Below are 19438 nucleotides of genomic sequence, written 5' to 3'. Positions count from 1 at the left end.
TTCCGTGCTTTTTGTGGTTGGCTATAGAGGCACAGGTCATCATCCAAGCCCCATAGGCAGTCCCTGTCTTTTTTCCATTAGCTTAACGCAGCTATCCTTGGTTGGACCTCTGTGAGTGGCGGTTGAGTCCTACATGACCCCTTGGCATTCCAGCAGGGTGGCATAAGTGGCCGTCGGGGGCCGTATCGATTTCCCCGGCCCGGAAATAGTTGTACCAGCAGTCGGAAATCTCCGCCCTTGAGCACTCCCACTCCACATCGCTTGGCTTTTCCAACTGTTTCGGAAAATAGTTGCCGCGTGACACGCCATTCCGACCTCTCGAGGCGACCAAAAGTAACATCGTCCTCGGGCCAAGTGGGTCAGTAAGTGATGAGTGAAGGATTGTGGGTGTTGACTGATGTGTCACAGGGGGCCGTGAGATGGGGTCACCTAGCTGGCTAGTGCTGCTGCTGTTACTATTGTTGTGCTGTTTGGTCCTGACCTGAGATGAGGCCAAAACAGACGCCTCTGTCACTAAGCTGTGGAAAACTCCTAATCCACAGATTTTTGTTGGTATGGCGACTGTTCCCAGGCGTCATGAACATGCGCTGGGGACAGTAATCCTGGTATTTCCCCTTGTTCTTTTATGTTTACGGCTGCTATAAAATTATATTGTTGTGTGTCAGATATGGAACTTACAGCCACTAAGAACACAATGTTCCCATACAAAGCAAATTCATCAGAAGCATCGCTATAAGGACAGTTTGCTGGCTGTAATAATGTTGATATGATGGGATGATCTACTCCTCCTGTAGTTGTCTCACTAAATTCGATAAAACTATGGATCTAATATCAAACGTCTCTGTCTGTCTGTCTGTCTCTCTCTCTGGCTTTTGTTTTCCTTGCCTGTTTGTCTGTCCGTCCGTCCTCCAGTACCGGATCGGCCAGCTGTATATGATCAGCAAGCACAGTCATGAGCAGAGCGACCGCGGGGAGGGGGTGGAGGTGGTCCAGAACGAGCCGTACGACGATCCCGAGCACGGGCCGGGACAGTTCACCGAGAAACGAGTCTACCTCAACAAGTGAGTGCCTTCCTCTCTCCATGTCTCTCGGTGTCTGACATACAGCCGGGCGCGACGTATGTGTTTGATTTAATGAAACACCTTACAGTCAGGGTGTCTAAATGTATATTTTATGGAAAACTCTACTGATCCTCCAAAAGAGACATCTGTGTTTGATTGCATCCACAGGGAGCTGGTAGGGATTCAGTGTCTGAATCTGAATCCTTCTGGTTGAAGGACAGTCTCCCTACTCACTCCACTATCCTGCTGTTATCCTGAAAAGCTGTATACTTTATATACTCCTAATATTTCATCTCACGCCTTACAATCCTTGTCATTCTACGACAAGTGCATACCATAACACCGTCCATCAGGCTACTGCTGATAAGGCTGTCAGGAGGGATTAAAAGGGCAGCCAGGCCTAAGCATTTGTCATGTCCCTTTCACACCCATCACTGCATCGCTGTCACTGGCACTCTCCTATCCTCACAACCACGCTGCAGGTTAAGACATAGATTAGTCATTGGTTATATGTCTAACGTTGATGTCTTCATGTCAGCAACTCTAGGCTAGTGTGTTGAAATAAGTGGGCATATATATAACTACTCATATATAGAGCATGATAATCGGCGCATAAGCAGATATCAGCTTTCATAAGGCTTCACAAAACCACGCGTAAGCATGGTTGTCGTGTCTCAGGAATGAGCGAGGGAGAAATGTATTTAGTTGCTCAGATTCATCTCATTCCAAGCCTATTTTCCAGCTCAGCTCTGTTCTTATGCCTTGTTAAACTTGATAAGCGTGAAATTGAATATATGATTTTCTGTTATGTAGATTACAATTGAATTTGCTGCCGAGTGCAAGAACCAGTCTGAAGTGTAGTCTCCCCGGCCTCATTTGTGAGTTTGCTCTGAATGTGACCCCTCGCCAATGAGGTGAATCCAGGTAAAAGCCATTATCCCTTATTGATTTCCTATATTAAATCTATAACAATCACAAAGGAGGAGATGATGCAGACCAGTTAGAGAGGCCCTAATATTTTATACATTCAGTGTAAACATCACCTGTGGATACAATCATACAGACACATACATATTTTCCACATGTTCTCTCTTTCCTGCCCATTCATTTCTTTTTCACCTTAGCTGTTGTTTGTTTATTTATCAGTGCATGACATGCTTCTGTAGCCATACATTGACTGCTGAAATATCCCACTTGGCCCATCATATAGACCTATCTTTACCAGGTCACTGAGTGCAATGAGTCCACACCAAATCCAAATCCATCAATACCACCAACAACCCTTATCAAAAATAAAGTAATTGAATGTGACACTGTTGATCTTATAGGGGAATTCTCTTTTTGCTTTCCCCCCCACCATAGTGAGGTCAAAACACGGGTTCATCTACTGAACCCGGGCGCCCTTGTTGAAGGAAAGTCTTTCCACTCATTACGCCACCCTGCTCCCCAAGGTGATCGGAAATCAGAATGATCAGAGAGAGGTGGAAGCACCATCACCCAAGAGAGTTATCATGTCAAAGTAGCTTTCTAGATTCATCCTGAAGGATCCTTCACATACTGAGTCAACCTTTCCCGGGCACATTCCAAGGCCCCGGTCCACTCAGGGAAAATCTATGAGAACTAATTATCCTGAATGATTCTGCCCACACAGCCAGCCTGGATTGACTGAATGAATACTGTAGCCCCTATAGACCATTCATAGGGTTCACTGAATCCAAGTGAGGTCTGTTGTGTGGGTCAGCTCGGGTAATAGGGTGTGACCTAAAGCCTCAGGACACTAAATAGTTCTGTAACTCTAAGCCATTTTAGGTCTTAATTCACCAGTGTTATCTTAAAAGAGAACAGACAGTCATAAGTAATATGGCTTATCCGTATAATAATGGGCCCTTGGGTGCTCTTGCCACATTTTCTCCACTCATCCAGTTCTTTTAGATTTGCACAGACTGAAGAACAGTGGACTTGTCATTTTAACACGTCTCATTTTTACAACTGGGGGTTAATATCATCCAATTCTCCTGTCTGGAACAAAAGTAGTCGTCCTGATCATGTTCTGTTCAGTTGATCCTGGACAGTCAGTGTTTCTGTGGAGTTTAATTTTCGCTCCTTCTTTCGGCGTGACAAGATGATTAAGTCCAATTGAGTGGAATGAAAGACTTTCAGATCTTGTCGCGGACAGCTGTGCTGTTCGTTCCCAGAAGCAAGACAGTGAGAAAGAGACAAGAAAGAGAGCCAAATGGAGGCTACCAGAGTGAGAGGCAGAGACAGAGTGTGAGGTTCTGTGGTCAGAAGTGAGATGTAAGTGGGCCTTTGGGAAATGCGAAGTGTCATTGACAAACTCAGAGGAGAGGAAGGCTCAGTGTGTGTGCATGCTTGTGTGTGCGTGTCTGTGTGTCAGCGTGCGCATGTGTGTGTTTGTGTGTGTGAGTGTGTATGTGGGCAGAGAAAGATGAGGTCAGGCATGTGTAAGTGATGGATAATTTGAGCAGTCACTGTTGGACGCTGTGCCTGCCTCTCTCCACCCACAAACCACCTGTTACCATGTTATCGCTGCAGCTGTGTGTGCGTGTGTGTGTGTGTGTGTGTGTGTGTGTGTGTGTGTGTAGCTGGCACAAAAGGCAGTGTGAGGACATGTGGACATGTGACCAGTCGGCTATGTCTGGGCGCTCCCCCGGCTGTTTGACAGTCCGGACCAGAGGGAACCGCCTGTCTGTCTCTCATGTCCCGGTGGGCCTATATAGAATCAATGGGAAACCAATATGGTCACCTCATCCACCTACAGATGCTAACAAAAGAAGCAAAGAATAAGGGGGTGGAAGGGAAGGGAGAGAGATTGCGGGAGAGAGTTAGAAAATCAAAGGCTGGTTTGAGTGAGAATTATCCTCCAGGTGGCATTTGGTTCAAACTGAAAGATGGCTGCCGTCTCCGTTGATGGTGCTATTTGCATCGTTATGGCTCGGTTGATATTGGCTGCAATGAACTATTTCTGATGGGACCCAATAACCAGAGAGCCCACACTGACATTTCCCCTCAACTTTGCTATTGCAAATCAAGGCTTACTGTTCCAAAGTTAAAAGTTTCAAAAAGTTTTTTTTCAAAAGGAAATCCACTCCCAATTGTGTGTCTTGGTAATTTCACTTGAGGTAACCAGGCTCTCGCCCCTGTCGCTCTCTCCTGCCTGCCTCGGTAATGGTTTGCATTTTGATTGGACACAGAATGAGGTGCCCGGCTACTTGGCTGTAACTGTCAGCATCCTGAGTCCATTTATGCTGAGTAATAACCAGCTCTATGTACTTTCTGCCCTCCACGTCCCTCTCTGTGTCTATCACCGTGCCAGCCATGGAGAAACTCCACTGCAGTGTGCCGGCTATAATCAGTGTAATCTACTGCCCCGGGAGCCATCATGGCCGCCTTGTATGGCTTCCATTATGGCTCTGCACAGCTGGATGCCTGTCATTGCTTATTCTGGGCGATAGGGCCAAGGGAAAAGAGTGGAGAAACTTCAAGAGAGGACAGTTTTGCCTGTATGGCACACAGGTCACTTTTTCTCGTCGTTCCTTTTTTCTTCGCTCTCTTCTTTCTTCTCCTCTCTTTCAGTTCACTAATCCCTTAATTTCTCTCTTTGTCTTGCAGCAAGCTGCCCAGCTGGGCAAGAGCAGTGGTCCCTAAAATTTTCTATGTGACAGAGAAGGCTTGGAACTATTATCCCTACACTATCACAGGTAATGCTTGGTCACACATCCCAATGCTGTTGGCTGCTATGTATGCACATCCCCTGATACGGACACACATATACGCAAAAAGTATATACATTCATACTCATACATTGGCATACATTTACACACGTTGCTCCTTATTATTACCTACATTATATTATGTCATAGAAATCAGCACTAGTGTGATAAAGAAACAAGAAAAAGCTTCTTTGTACAAGAAGAGTGTGTAGAGGTAAACCAGACATACAGATACAGACAGACTGACACACACACAAAATTCCATTTTCTGCGACCCTCTACAAACATGGTCCCCGCTCACCTGCTGGCAGTCATTATACAGGGATCGTTGAGAGGGCAAAGGGATATGGAAGCAATATTCTGTCCAACACAAACCACAGTGAGAGCCAAGGTGGGCAGAGGGGAGGGAGGGAGGGAAGAAGAGATAGAGGGCAGGAGGGATCTTGTGGCTGATGGAGAGATGACAGGAGGGTTTTACCAAAAGACGGAATGGTAAGACTAAACATGAACCCAGGTTTAGAGCAACCCCAAGACACGCTTTTCAATTAAAACTGACAACAGACAGTGAGACATATTTTGAATTTTTTTCTCAATAATTTCACACACTGCTTCACTGCTGCTGCATTCATATTTTTGCATTTGGTTGACAGTTTTATCCAGAGCTACTGACAATGAATACAGCAGTGTGATATGCTTTGATTCCTAGATCACCAACATTATAAGCAACCAATAGCAAAAAGGTTAAGGATCAGAGTCCTGCCAATAGGTGTAACAAACTAAGTTTCAAATAATGCAACTATGACATGAAACGCTACTGCACACACCAGTAGTCTAATTTCCAAGACACATTGTAAAGTCGTATGTTACGATTACACATTCAATACAAGTTACACTTTCAATGGTGTTTTTTTCATCTGATAATGCCAGAATACATTAGCTGGCAGATCCGAACGGTCCACAACAAAATATTCGTGAAAGTGCCACAAAGCTGTTACGAGGTTTTTTTGGGGGGTTTTTTTTAAATCTGTTTATTGGGTTTTGCATTTCTAATGTCTATCAAGGCAACTTTCATTCACCAGGCACAGAAACAGAGTCACTTTAAAACAAATGTATAACAATGAGTCTGGGTGAGATTGGTGCAGAGACATATTGAAACATATTGAAGAATTGTTCATCACATACTGACATACATGGTACAGAGACAACAGCACTTCTACACAGTGCAAAGGGACAGTTCAGTATATACCAGTCAGCAGATACCGCCTATCATTTAAGCAGTGTGGTATACAGTGTGGTAGCAGCTGTAGAGGGAAGTGTAGCTCATCTGTCCATATACACATACCCTATGTCCAGTTAACAGTTATAGGTCTTCAATAGGAGCACTCACCCAAAATATGAATCAATATTGCACATATTTGAAAACCTTGGCTTTACTGTTCATGTTATTACAAAGTGGAGCAATTTCAGTGCAATTCAAGTACTCTTGGTAATGCTTGATGGTCCTTACTCCATTTTGAACTAAATGACTTGTTCTCCTCCATTCTCTGCTTGTCTCTCTCACACTATTTTGTTCCTTTGTTCGCTTCTGTCTGCCTGTCTGTGTATCTATCTGTCTGCCCCCCCGCCCCCCCCCCCCCCCCCCATTATGATTTATATCCATTATACCGATGGCTTCTGCTGGGAATAGAGTACACGGTGAGTATTCTCAATCTGCATACACACACACACACACACAAAAACCCTTTGATCCAACAGCTGACATGTAAATCAGTGTGGTAGAGGTTAGAGGTGAGAGTAACTGCACCCTCCGAATGCTAATGGCACCGAACGACTACGGTGTGTGAGATACCTCCTCTGATGAAATCCAGTCTTTCCGACCATTTATGGAATCACGGCCACTTGTCACGTTAAAAGCATGCACATATACTGTATGTGTATGTGTGTATATATGTCCGCCCACACACACACAAATACAAATAATGATATAGACTGCTGTTACATTAAAATGTCTCAATTCATCATCTGTTACGGTCTGCTATCTATCTGCTCTCTGTGCGTGCGTGTGTTTCTGTGTGTGTGTGTGTGTGTGTGTGTGAGAGAGAGAGAGAGAGAGAGACTTTTGCACACATGTATGAGACATTCTCTTTGTGTATGTTATATTCTGACCTTCACTCATCAGATTGCACTCACCGCAGCCGCAGCCTGCTGCAGATAGAAACAGCATCTTGTCTCGCATTTTAGATTGCAGTTTCCATGCACTGACATTTAACTACAATCATCTCCGTATCGAAATACAACCAATTTCATATCAGTCAAAAACCTTGTGTGATTTGGAACCTAGAATGTGACCGTGTAGTACTTTTCAAGGCATGTCACAATGTCAAAATTCACATTCACGATACATTTTAGTGTTGTTTTTTTTTTTTTTTATGCTTTATTGATAGAGACAGTGTGAGGGTCCACCGGGGCGCCCCTACATTTTAGTGTTTCAATGATGTTTTTTTATCATCTGATCATGCTAGGATGCATTAAGGGCAAGTCTGGATGGTCTCATGCCAGATTTTTGCATTGTAACCTTATAAACTGACCACATCCCAAAGGTGGCCAGGCTCACATTAAATCACATGAAATCCAATTACAATGTGCATACAAATATAATTGAGAGGAAAAGATTACAAAAATAAAGCCGCAGGAGATGTATCAGACATTTTTAGGCCAAGTGCGGACATGTCTAGATGCGGTGGCGTAACATCAGATCTTTATGACTGTAAATGTAGTCAAAGAACGATTGTAGCAATGGATTTGTCTCAATTTGCAGAGAGTTTATGGAGGGATTCATTCATTTTCCATCAGGCCGTCTGCTCAGTGGGTGTCTGGTCTTCTCTACAGGCTCATTCATGTATGGATGGCCAACCCTGGACACAAACCTGGGCTTTACTGAAATTATGAGAAAAAAAAAAACCTTTTATGTTATAGCCACAGTGTGTGTGTGTGTGTGTGTGTGTGTGTGTGTGTGTGTGTGTGTGCGTGCGTGTGTGTGTTCATGCGTTCATACGTGCATGTGTGAAAATTCACCTTACCAGCTGCTCTGTAGAAAATAGAAATCAATATCAACCAAGAAGGAAATTTCCCTTAGAAAACATGAACGCACCCTGCAGCTCCCACAGGGTGACCAGGTCAATTGACCATCGCTGAGGAGAAGCACTAATGATTTGCTCTGGGACATTAGAGGGGACATTATCCCACCCACCTTATGTCTGGGAACATGCAGCAGGAAAACGTCAATAAAACATGAATGAACCAGCCGGACTAAAAATCTTTACAAATGTAGGCCTATTGCCGGCCCGGTTCTTTCCTTTTCACCGGTGCAGCTAGTGGAAGCCTCTGGGTGTGTGAGGAAGGTCATGTCAGTTCAAATTTCAGGACCAGCTGGGAAAAGAAAAAGGGCAGAAAAAGTGAATGAGTAATACCCTTACTGAACAACTAGTGTTCAGAGCCCTTAAGTAATGCACTTAACCCCCAGTCACTTCAGTGGCAGTAACACTTGTACTGGGCAGCTGCCAGGTAAGAGTATGTACGAACGTACGAATATGAAATAAGTTGTTGCTGAAAATGAGAATATGTGTTCAGCAACCTTTCCTTGGATAAATGTGGGTTTAAAAAGCAACTCCTTCAGCATTTTCTAATTTCACCAAACATATTCAGCGATGATGATAAAAGACTCCCATAACCACAAGAAAGAGGTCCTCTTGTAAATTAAAGGAGTATTTATAGTCTGTTTTAACTGGGCTTGTTTAGTCATGATGCCTCATCGGCGTGGGACTGATGCACCATGGGAATGTATTGTTATAATCAGCCTGAGGTGGGTGGTGGTGAGGATGATGCAAATGAGGATGATGATGATGATGATGATGATGATGACGACTTTGGTTGTGAAGATAATGACGACGATGGAGATGATGAAAATTTTAAAGATGATGGCGACGTTGACACCTTACTTAATCAGATCCTTCATATTCCGATTCCTTATTACTCACACAAACAAGGCCGGAGGAATTTGTTTTTGGAAAAGCAAATAACAATCATATATATAAACACTCTTGGGGAAAGTTACTTTTAAAAGTAATTAGTTACTTTACTTTGTTACCATAAAAAGTAACTAGTTTTCTTTCTATTAAAAGTAACTTGTTAGACTTTTGTGCTACCCACTTCAAAATCCTGCCGTACCATTATGGCTTGTGCTGCTAGTTTGTTGCCAATCATTGTTTTAAAATGCAATGCAAGACTATTGTTCTGTTTTTAAAACAGTAAGCCAATCTCATTTATATCAAGCAGACTTACAGTAGATTGGGCTTGTCTTCATGGGATGCTGCAGAATTGTTACTTTTCTCTACATTTATTGTTTTAAATTTGCGCTAATGAAAATGAAACAATATGAAAGAAAAAGAAAAATAATGACAAAAAATGTTTAATTTCAAAAAGTAACTAATAATGGATTGCAAGAATTGAAAGACTAATATGTTACCCGCAACACTATGTAAATATGCTGCAGCAGCTAAGAACATCAACACATGAAACAACATAACAATGTTACACAAAGCATAAACACAACACAATGCAGGAGGTGCACAGATGATCAGTCCTGGGGAATGATGCATTATATGAAGGTCACACTCCTGGACCATAAGGAATATGATGAGACAATGAATAACAAGGAGTCAGTGATGATGTCAAATCAAAGCTCAGTCAGTCTTCGACAATGACAGTGTGTTCTGTAGGTTGAAGATGTATGTGTTTTATCCTCTGCCTTCACTCTCTCACTCTCTCTCTCTCTCACACACACACATATACTTCACTCTCCGTCTCCTAAATCAGAACCTCACCAGGCCAGTGAGCACAGCCTTACTGTAGAGTAATTACAGGACAAACAGGACACACATACACACCCACACACACACACACACACACACACACAAACAAATACACACACTAAGCTCCAAGCATCAAGCCTGTAGATCTTTCCTCTCTGTGCTGCAGGGCAATTGATCCATCATGTTGTCTCTATCCTGCTGTGACACACACACACACACACACACACACACACGCACACACAGAGTTACACATCAACAGCTTATGTAACCAGTATTCCAGTATTGGGTTTTATAATAATTGGAAGTGTTAAGCGTCAAACCCCTGTGCTTAAGAGCTGCTGAATGATTGTCAACTGGCCAAGGGCATTAAAGTGAGTGTGTGTGTGTGTGTGTGTGCGTGTGTGTGTGTAGCGGTGCCTATGAAGGGAGTGAGCATGTGCAAGGGCGCTGTAAATCTACAGAGGGAGAGAATAATCATTACTACTCGGCTGGCATGGGTGATAAAACACGCAGACACACAATCTGTCTCATATTTATTCATGTGGATCAGGTGACAGAAAGCCTCTACCTGTGTAGTGAGATCTGATCCAAGTCTAACCTGAATAATTATCATCTGACAAAGGAGGCTCTCTCTCTCTCTCTCTTTCTCTGTGTGTATTTATCTCACCGTCTTGTCTTCTTTTTATCCCCTCCAGTGTTCCTTCCTGCCTAAGTTCTCCATCCACATAGAGTCCAAGTACGAAGACAACAAAGGGAGCAATGACAACGTGAGTAGATGCCAGGGTGGTAGGTGGTTGGTTTTTTTTTAAATATATTTCGCACAGCTTCTCCTCCTGTAACTTTGCCAGTCCCCTGTTGCACACCTGCCTATCATTTCATTGCCTCATCTTTTTTTCACCCCGTATTCGCTCACCCCGTCTTCTGAGTTCAAAGCCTCCAAATCAATACTGGCGCATTCTCTTTGTCGGAGGGTTATTGCATCATTGTTCCAGCGCTTAATTGTGAGGTTTTTGCTCATAACTCAGTTTTTTTATTAAGTGAAGGATATGAAGAGGTTTGGCACAGGCTGGCATACCAAAGTAATAGTCTGTCTGTACCTCACACCAAGGTCTCATTCCTCTGGATATCCGAGTGCTTCACACACACACAGCGTGCTGAAGGAGAGTAATTGGGCGCATTCTCCCTCAGTGGCATTTTTTTTATTTCAAATTCACAGACACTTTAATTTGTTGCTCACCCAAGTGCTATAACTGAAGTTAGAAATAGGCTTTCCTGAAAGAAATCTCATGAAAATCTCTCTCTCTCTCTCTCTCACACACACACCTTAACATTTTCTCTGATGTCTTTTAAATGAAATGTTCATATCATTAAACACAGATCATTATGGCAGGTTATGGCAATGAACTACAGCTGTGGCAATGAGCTGCAGGTGCAGGCGGACTCACATGCCTAACACACAAACACACACACACACACACACACACACGCAACAACCCTAACACCCCACCACCCGCTCCAGTTCTCCTGCCACGTCCCCATTAGCAGCTAAAAAGTCACTGTTGGCTTTCACTTGTAGCAACACGACAAGCTCCTCCTAATGGCATCTCTCATCACTGTTAAAAGCCCTGTGCTTGCTGTCCGCCTCTCCTTCAGTGCCACTCCACACTGTTTGATTGGCAGCAGGGCCAGGTCTGAGGGTTATGCAATATTGCCTCAATCCATGGATGAAAACAAAAGCCTGCAGCTCCACTTAGTGGTGGGTCGTGATAGTTGTAAATACTTTATGTTGGTTTCATTCCACATTATGAAAGTTTTCAGACTGATTCCAATTAAGTAACAAGTGGTGGTGTTTTAGACAAGTGTGCAGAAGAGCAATGTTTGCTCCTCTCACTCTCTCAAATTTACATTTTCCCTTCTGTCCCCACCATTTCTCCAGCTCCACCTCTATCCTTCCTCTTTTCTCACCACTCTGTTTCTCGCTCTCTCTCTCATTTCCCTTTTTCTCCCTCTTCCTGCCTTTTTCTCGCACCTGCTTTTTAACCCTCTTCCCATTCCTCTCCCTGCCCTTTCCTCTTTCTCTCACATCTGTATACGAGTTTTAATCACATAATCTGTCTGTGACGCTGTAGCAGCAAAAGCTTTCTGATAAGGAGAGTATAACTAGCCAGCGTTGCTTCCTGGTCCTGTCTGAGTCACACGGGAAGAAATGATCTGTCGCCCCTCGACACCGGAGTAATCACTGACCGAATGTGAGTGACATTCATCCCCAGACTCCCAGTTTGCTCAGTGTATAGTCTGAGTGGAAAGCCAGAAAGAAAAGAGCCACTTCATGTCGCCCGCCCTCTGCACTTGTAAGACCAGCAGGACGTTGTCGTACTATCGAACCCCCAAACCCCTCTGAACGCTCACTTGGCTTTGGAAAGTTTTAAGGGTGTTTTTTCCACACATCGAATCACCTTTCACCGTGCCGCTCTGCCTGTTCCTCAGATCTTTGGTGGCGAGCCCAGAGAAGAGGAAACAGAGGTGTGTTTCGTGGACATCGCCTACGACGAGATCCCCGAGCGTCATTACAAGGAGTCAGAGGTGAGGAGGCCAGAGGGGGTGAGGGGCTCAAGCCGCTGACCTCAAGACACACTTTGTCTGTGCCTGTGTTTGCATGTGCGCGTGTGTGTGTGTGTGTGTGTGTAAAGGAGCATGTAGTGAAAGGATACATGCACACACGGGGGGAAATGGGAAGGGGAGAGGAATGAAGCAGGGATGGGGAGAGATGGGAGTGTGAAAGGGAGAGAAGTGAAGAGAGACAATGGAGACGAATAGAAGAATGAGGGGAGGAGGGAAGTAATCAAGGGAGGAATGGAGAGAGAGAAGCGAATGGAGGTGGTGGGGGGGGGGGGGGGGGGGGTGCTTCACTCTGTGAGTAGACAAACAGAATAGTGTGTTATCTTGCTCTAGCAGCTCCAGCTCATTTTTGATCACCAGCTGGCCATCTGCCTCCTCAGAGTGATGGAAGAGTGGGGTGATGCATGTTTATGTGTGGGGGGGAGGTGTTAGATATTAGATGTGGTGATTTGACATTTGTATGCGCGTGCGTGCATGTGTGTGTGTGGGTGGGAGTGTGTGTGTGTATGTGTGTGCCTGTCTACCAGGGTGTGATAGTTATAAAAAGCTGAGCTATTAATAGACATGAGGGGTCAAGACGGCACTGCAGCGGTCTTTTATGATTGACCCCTCCCCACCCATCACCACCACCCCACACCCCACCCACCGACCCCCCCACTCCCACCTCAGCTGGGGTTTATGGCCTCTGCTTTTATCCCTTCAGAGCTAAGAATAGCCCAGAGATGTTGTCCTGGGCTAAAAGAGGATGGCAGACGGCCGATGTAAACATCATTTGATTTGAAGACAGCTGTTTTTTTAAATGCAGCAAGGAGGGAACACAGTAGCTTATCTGCAATACCCCACTGACTGCATCGTCAAACCCCACAGAGACCATTGTAATACATGAATGAATTATAATTAGCAGTGTGGTCACCCCCCTAAAAGCACCACAGTGCTAACAGCTTGTGCGTGTCTTTGCTTAAAGTCTTGAACACTGACATCGTCACAGTGTTGCTTTCTTGCTGTCTAGGGCTGGACACATAGTGCAAGATTTAGTTCAAATAAAGCAATATGGTAACACATTTTCATGCTCATATATGGCTCGACATGATGTTGAACTCAAATTTTTAACAGCCGCGGGCATCTGTAGTGACATCATTCGCTTGATTTCATTCTGAAAATCGAGTCCAAAAAAGTCATACTACTTACAAACTACAGTAATCCTGATATTGTTTTTTTCTGCATCCATGGTTGCATTTTATGATTTAGTTTTGCCTATTTGCAATTGTTAGTAAGGAAAACGCCTGAACAATTACGGTGAGTAAGGATTCCCGACGCATCTGATGTCAGAGGTTCGCTGCTCATGAAGTTACATTGAGGTTTACAAGCTAAAAAATGAAAATATATATCAAATTGGAAATATCACTTTCAGCACCACAGTTTCCAACCCAGAGAAATTGGTTCAGCAGGTCTTGGGGAAACAGAAGGAAAACATTGTGTGACATAATTATATCATATAATTTCCTTATTTTAAAAGATGTGCTTAGAGCAGAACAGGCTCTCATTAACATTTATCACTCTTTCTCTGGCATGAAACCTTATGACACGTTTTATGCGCAATCAAATGCAATGGGCCTCCTCCCTCTCCAGTACAAGTGTTATCTCAGCAGGTGTGGGGAGAGTTGTGCATCACCCCCACACACACTCAATCACAGGCAGACACATAACCCCAAGACTAATGAGCGCACTTGCATAATTAGCCTATAGGGAGCAGTGATTAATGCATGTAAAGTTTGTGATTAGAGAACTCCCACTGTGCAGCTTGGCGGTACTCTCCGTAAAGCTTGTAATAAACGCAGGTGATCCTGTTCTATACTGCAGGGGGGAAGAATGGTGTGTGTGTGTGTGTATGTGTATGTGTGTGTGTGTGTTCTCGATGATAGAAGCTTACAAATGGGTGATACAGATTACATATTGTGCAGAAAAAAGGATCCCTCCGTTGGATTGTGGCAGATGCTGGGAACATTTTTTGAATGACTTTAATGCGCTGGGGATAGTAAAAGAACGTTTTATTGTGAAATGCGGAGTCGTCCTCTTTTGCTGACAAAGAGCAAAGCATAAGAGAAACAGTGAGTTAAGACTTTCCTTCCTTTTCTCTGTGTCTGGTTTCTTGCGGTCTTGCAGGACCTGCGGTACTTCAAGTCAGAGAAGACTAACCGCGGCCTGCTGCAGGAGGGCTGGATCAACACCCAGGACCCCATCATGTGCTCCTACAAACTGGTCACTGTCAAGTTTGAAGTCTGGGGCCTGCAGACGCGCGTGGAGCAGTTTGTACACAAGGTCAGGACCAAAAAAAAGTTTCAGCATGAATCTTTTCGTGGATAGTGAAGTTGTAGATGCACTTCTCCCTGCCCTCACATGTATTCCCTTTCCTCACTCAGCCAAACTGTTTGACCCGTGCTGCTGCGGGTCAGTGCCACAGCACATTCCATTTTCCGCTCTGAAATATATCTGATATGCAAGATGGCCAGTTGGCTTTAACCCAGTCCAGCCTTCCAGTATCTGCCCTTCTTACATCCTACAGATTGCCTTGCATCGCCTTCCATTTCCTCGCCAGAAAAGTTGTCAACTTCACATTTCTTATTTCCCAAATCCATTTCACCTGCCCCTCTATCTGTCCCTTGTGTGAACTGTCCCTCTCCTCTCCTTGCCCGAGGCAGCCACACACACACACACACACACACACACACACACACACACACACACACACACACACACACAGTCGAACAGGGCCATTACTCACATGGTGACGCCAGGACAGACTATATTAATCATTTTCCCCTTGGGGTGAGTGGAAACATACATTTAGAACTTAAAATGTTCACAACTTCACACACTCTCACCGTCAGAGTTAACTCTCCCTGACACACACTTCTCTCCTTGGTCTTCCTCCCTGCCTCTGTCCCACTGTGCCTCTGTCCCACTGACACCTTGCCTCTTTTTCCGTCTTTTACTCTTCTTTTAATCTTTTTTTTTTCTAATTCCACTCAGGTGATTCGGGATGTCCTGCTTTTAGGACACAGGCAAGCGTTTGCCTGGGTGGATGAGTGGATTGGTAAGTTTGGTTATTGTTGATGGTTTTGTGGTGATGATGGCAGTGTGTGCATGATGTACCATGATGAACATGTGCATTACTGTTTGTTCTCTGTACACTGTTCTGCGTTGTATGTGTTCTTTTCATCTCCACTGTTCATTTTGTGGCTCTCTGATGCAATTATCTACTTTCAAACCATTGTGCTACTGCCAATCCATCATAAATGTTTTGATTATTTGCTTTGTACAAGCTGCTGCAACAATACATGCATGTACACACCCACGTACACTTATTCACAAATGCACAAGTACACACACACACACACACACACACACACACACACACACACCTTGTAGACAATGTATGAAGGCTTATGTTCACCCTTCTACCAGTTGTACTGATTAGAAGTTTGGACTTGACTGCGCAGTAGGAAGCCTCTTTGATTTTCCTGCCCAGAACTGTTTGATGTTATGTAGCTCTCTCTTTGGCTCTTTTTGAAGAAGTTAATTCCACGGCTTATGTAAGTTCGCACAGAAGTGTCGCTGCAGTGTTATTTCCCATTAATATTTAACAAAGGTTTCAAAAGACCCATTTTTACAAGCCAGTATGAAACATTGGCTACGGTAATGCTTGTCGTTTCAATGTGATTTTTGCACATCTGATTCTAAAGACTGATTTAATGAGAAAACGTCACACTTGGTCCACACTTGGCCAGAAAATATGTCTTGTGGCTTTATTTATATCTGCGTCTGCATTACTTTCTCCCACTCTTACATTGTGTTTATGTGCATTGTGGCTGGATCCAAACTACACACAGTAGAGTTTCTGTATCACAATGTGAGCCTGACCTATATGGTTTTGAGCATCCAATAACAATGTAAGCAAAATCAGATTTTTGCCCATCCAGATTTCACAAAATGCATCCTGGCAAGATCAGATGCTAAAAAATTGGATTGGTTGATAAAGTGTAACCACAGCCATTGCCTATCCAAGGGGTGTCGGCCAACTCCCTGACTTAGAATTAGAATAGATGTGAAATGTAATCATAATAAATAGCACATGCTGTACCATGGCCTGAGTGTTTACATGATTCTAACTTCCTTATGTATTTATATTATTCAAACATTATACACCTACTTAGTAATTCCCACAAAACCAACAACCCCTTCCCTCTTCCAAATGTGTGATGCCTCCACAGACATGACCATGGAGGAGGTGAGAGAGTACGAGCGCGCCACCCAGGAGGCCACCAACCTCAAGATCGGCACCTTCCCCCCCGCCATCTCCATCACAGAGACGCCCCTGCCGTCCGTCGCCCGCAGCGGGCCCAACAGTGCACCCTCCACCCCGCTCTCCACGGAGGCTCCCGAGTTCCTGTCGGTGCCCAAGGAGCGTCCCAGGAAGAAGTCGGCCCCGGAGACGCTGACCCTGCCGGACCCGGGCCGCAGGGACTCAGCCTTCAAACTGCCCAGCTTCTTCTCCTGGAACTCCAGCCCCCAGCCCGAATGAGAGCGGGGCGGCGCTGGTGGTGACCCCTCTACCTGCAAATCCACGGAGGATGCCTGCCCAGCAGATCCCACAATGCCCCCTCAGCCAGCTGAAGTGAAGGAGACTTTTCACTGTCCTGGTGATCCCAGCCCCCCCTCAGCAGACTAGCCGGTGTTTCAGTAAAACCAACCGCTCTCAGACTGCCTTTACAGGTGCAGGCAGGCAGGCACCCCACAACAATAAGACGGGGGATGTAAAGGTAACAGTACGTTCACTGAGAGTCTAACAAACGCAGCTCGAGCCTTCCTTCTTCTCCTCTCCTCTCCTCTCCTCGTCTCCTCAGAAAAACAGTCAGCCAGCACCGTGCATCAGACAGTAAGCTCACACGGAGGTCAATTACTCAGATTAGGTGTAGCGTACATTCCTGGAAATGTTTTTGCCCCGCAGTGCATCGCCCTGCTTTCATCTCAGCTGATCTCTCAGGGTTCTGTTGCCAAGATACGAGTCGAGATTCAATCAGTGCATATAAACTTCACCCATACACAGTTTCATTTTTATGCTTTGCGTTTGAGTCCGCCCGCCCTCTGGCTTTTGAAAACTGCAGCTTGTGATTTGACGTATCTATCTGTGTGGTTTGGACTTTTGACAGATTCTCGTTGGCCGCTGTATCAGTTGAGTATAATGGTTTTCACAGTCAGGTGTAAGGTGATTGTGTTTTGTATATATGTACATTAAAGAACCATTAAATGTCACAACTTAGTAAAGAAAAAATACCATGTTCAGTGATCATGCTGCTATAAAAGTGATACTATTGGTGTATTTTAGTGTCTGTTGATTATAGTGCGTTCGGTCAACCATGGTGTCTTTAAAATGGCTTACGTAATTGCATGGTTTTGATTACAGATGCTGCCTTCAAGTATTTGTGAATTAAATGTCCTCCATGTTGTTTTCCTTGTTATCTCAGCCACATAATTGATGTTGTGTTTAAATTGACTTTTATAGGCTGACATGGTTAATTTGTTGTTTTGCTGCTTTATTCATTTCAGCTGTATTCATTTACAGTCATACTGTTGATGTGTTTTGTATTCAGTAAATGAAATAAAATAAAATAAAATACTGTTGTATCCACAATTGTGTGAGGGGGGAAAGTGATTCATTAATAATAGCCTTTGTTTTAATAGAATTGACACATAAGAGCTCGCTCTCACATGCTCTCACTTGCTTTCCATTTATTTACATTTTAGAGGTGATAAAGTGTTCATGAGACAAATATACAAAATATATTTCACACCTTCACCCCTTTATCAGTGCTGAATATGTACCCAAAACATGCTTTAAAATGTCTATTGAAATAAGGGGTTAAGACTAAGTTTCCAGGAGAAAACACTGTGGGATCTAACATGCCAGCTTCACCTGCTGATACAATTCATTGATCATGCAAGCTTGAATGAAAAATATGTGGCCATGCTCACTTCTGACTTCATCTTCTGACTATACAATTAAACAAGCACTTTTCTGATATATCAACATATCTGTCTCTCATTATATGAGATCTAACCTCTATATCCGACCTGCCTTGCTGCTGAATTACAGAAGTCCCAAGCTTTAGCATCTGTTCTATTCCACTATTCTTATGGCTGTCAAACCGTAACGCTTGCAGATCTATTTTGAAAACAATATGGCCATCAAACATGCATGCACACACACACACACACACACACACACACAAACATACACACAGTGAGAGCCTAGCCTGGCTGTTAAAGTAGCCTTGTATAAAAGAAGCACCCAGAGGAGACCCACCCGAACATGGGGAGAACATGCAAACTCCACATGGAAAGGACCGGGGCCGAGATTCATTCATTCTGAGGTGACAGTGCTAACCCATTAAATAACAATTCAGTTTAGATCAGTTCAATTCAAATCAATTCATCAATATCACCTCTTATCTGTTTTGGGACGTTGTGTGTGTGTGCATGTGAAACAGCCAGTTTAGTAGGTATGGGTATTTTTTAGTCTATGGTACGCGCACACACACACACACACACACACACACACACACACACACACACACACACTAGCTGCAGCTGTGGTGGTTACCCACTCTGCCCCAGAGGTATCCTCCTTTTTGGGGTCATGCTGGCGACAGGCAGCCCTAATAATAAAGACTTTTATGTTATAGATTAACAGTTCAAGAGCTTTAAGATTAGCTTTTGGCCCTCACAACAAGTTTCATATTGTATCCAGGAGAGGGGGTCAAGGTATTTGTCTGGACAGAGGGAAAGTCAGAGAGAATAAAGATGGTTATACTGTACATGCTGTTGCAAGATTCTAGATATTAGTCCTGAAAATTTGAGAAAGAAATGTATATCATATAGGGTTAGAATTTCAAATTGCTAGCAAATATATTACATGATAGGTAGAGAGACTGAGGCGCTCACCTTTCCATCCTCATATGTAGGCTACAGTCTCAGAGTAGCCTAGTCTTCTCTAATTTTACTAGGGAACTTAAGTGCAGAAATTGTATAGAAAACGTTTAATGCAAAGTGCAACCTCTATACTTTCACTCAAAAATAATGGAACTATGCTAAACTG

General features: G+C 43.9%; 1 protein-coding gene across 1 annotated transcript; it reads left to right on the top strand.

Annotated features, from left to right (window-relative positions):
- The first annotated feature begins 819 nt into the window (after positions 1 to 819).
- Positions 820 to 16864, top strand: pitpnc1a (phosphatidylinositol transfer protein cytoplasmic 1a). Its single transcript, XM_071534520.1, has 8 exons — positions 820 to 1061; positions 4692 to 4780; positions 6480 to 6487; positions 10359 to 10430; positions 12151 to 12246; positions 14446 to 14601; positions 15313 to 15376; positions 16554 to 16864. The coding sequence occupies exons 1-8, from the start codon at positions 820 to 822 to the stop codon at positions 16862 to 16864; spliced, it is 1038 nt and encodes a 345-aa protein (XP_071390621.1).
- Positions 16865 to 19438: the final 2574 nt, after the last annotated feature.

The sequence above is a fragment of the Centroberyx affinis genome, unplaced genomic scaffold (genome assembly GCF_046629955.1).
Source record: "Centroberyx affinis isolate AG114_WGS23_722 - 3 ecotype Tasmania unplaced genomic scaffold, CSIRO-AGI_Caff_v1 ptg002567l_1, whole genome shotgun sequence".
In the NCBI taxonomy this organism is placed as follows: Eukaryota; Metazoa; Chordata; class Actinopteri; order Beryciformes; family Berycidae; genus Centroberyx; species Centroberyx affinis.
Note: the sequence above shows the minus strand (reverse complement) of the source record. Positions and strands in the feature narration are given on the sequence as shown.

Excerpts from the sequence above, each read along its gene's own strand:
- pitpnc1a (XM_071534520.1), top strand. The coding sequence starts at position 820 with ATGGATCTAATATCAAACGTCTCTGTCTGTCTGTCTGTCTCTCTCTCT. Across the intron at positions 10,431-12,150 it reads ACAAAGGGAGCAATGACAAC|ATCTTTGGTGGCGAGCCCAG; the intron begins GTGAGTAGATGC and ends CCTGTTCCTCAG. Across the intron at positions 14,602-15,312 it reads TGGAGCAGTTTGTACACAAG|GTGATTCGGGATGTCCTGCT; the intron begins GTCAGGACCAAA and ends AATTCCACTCAG.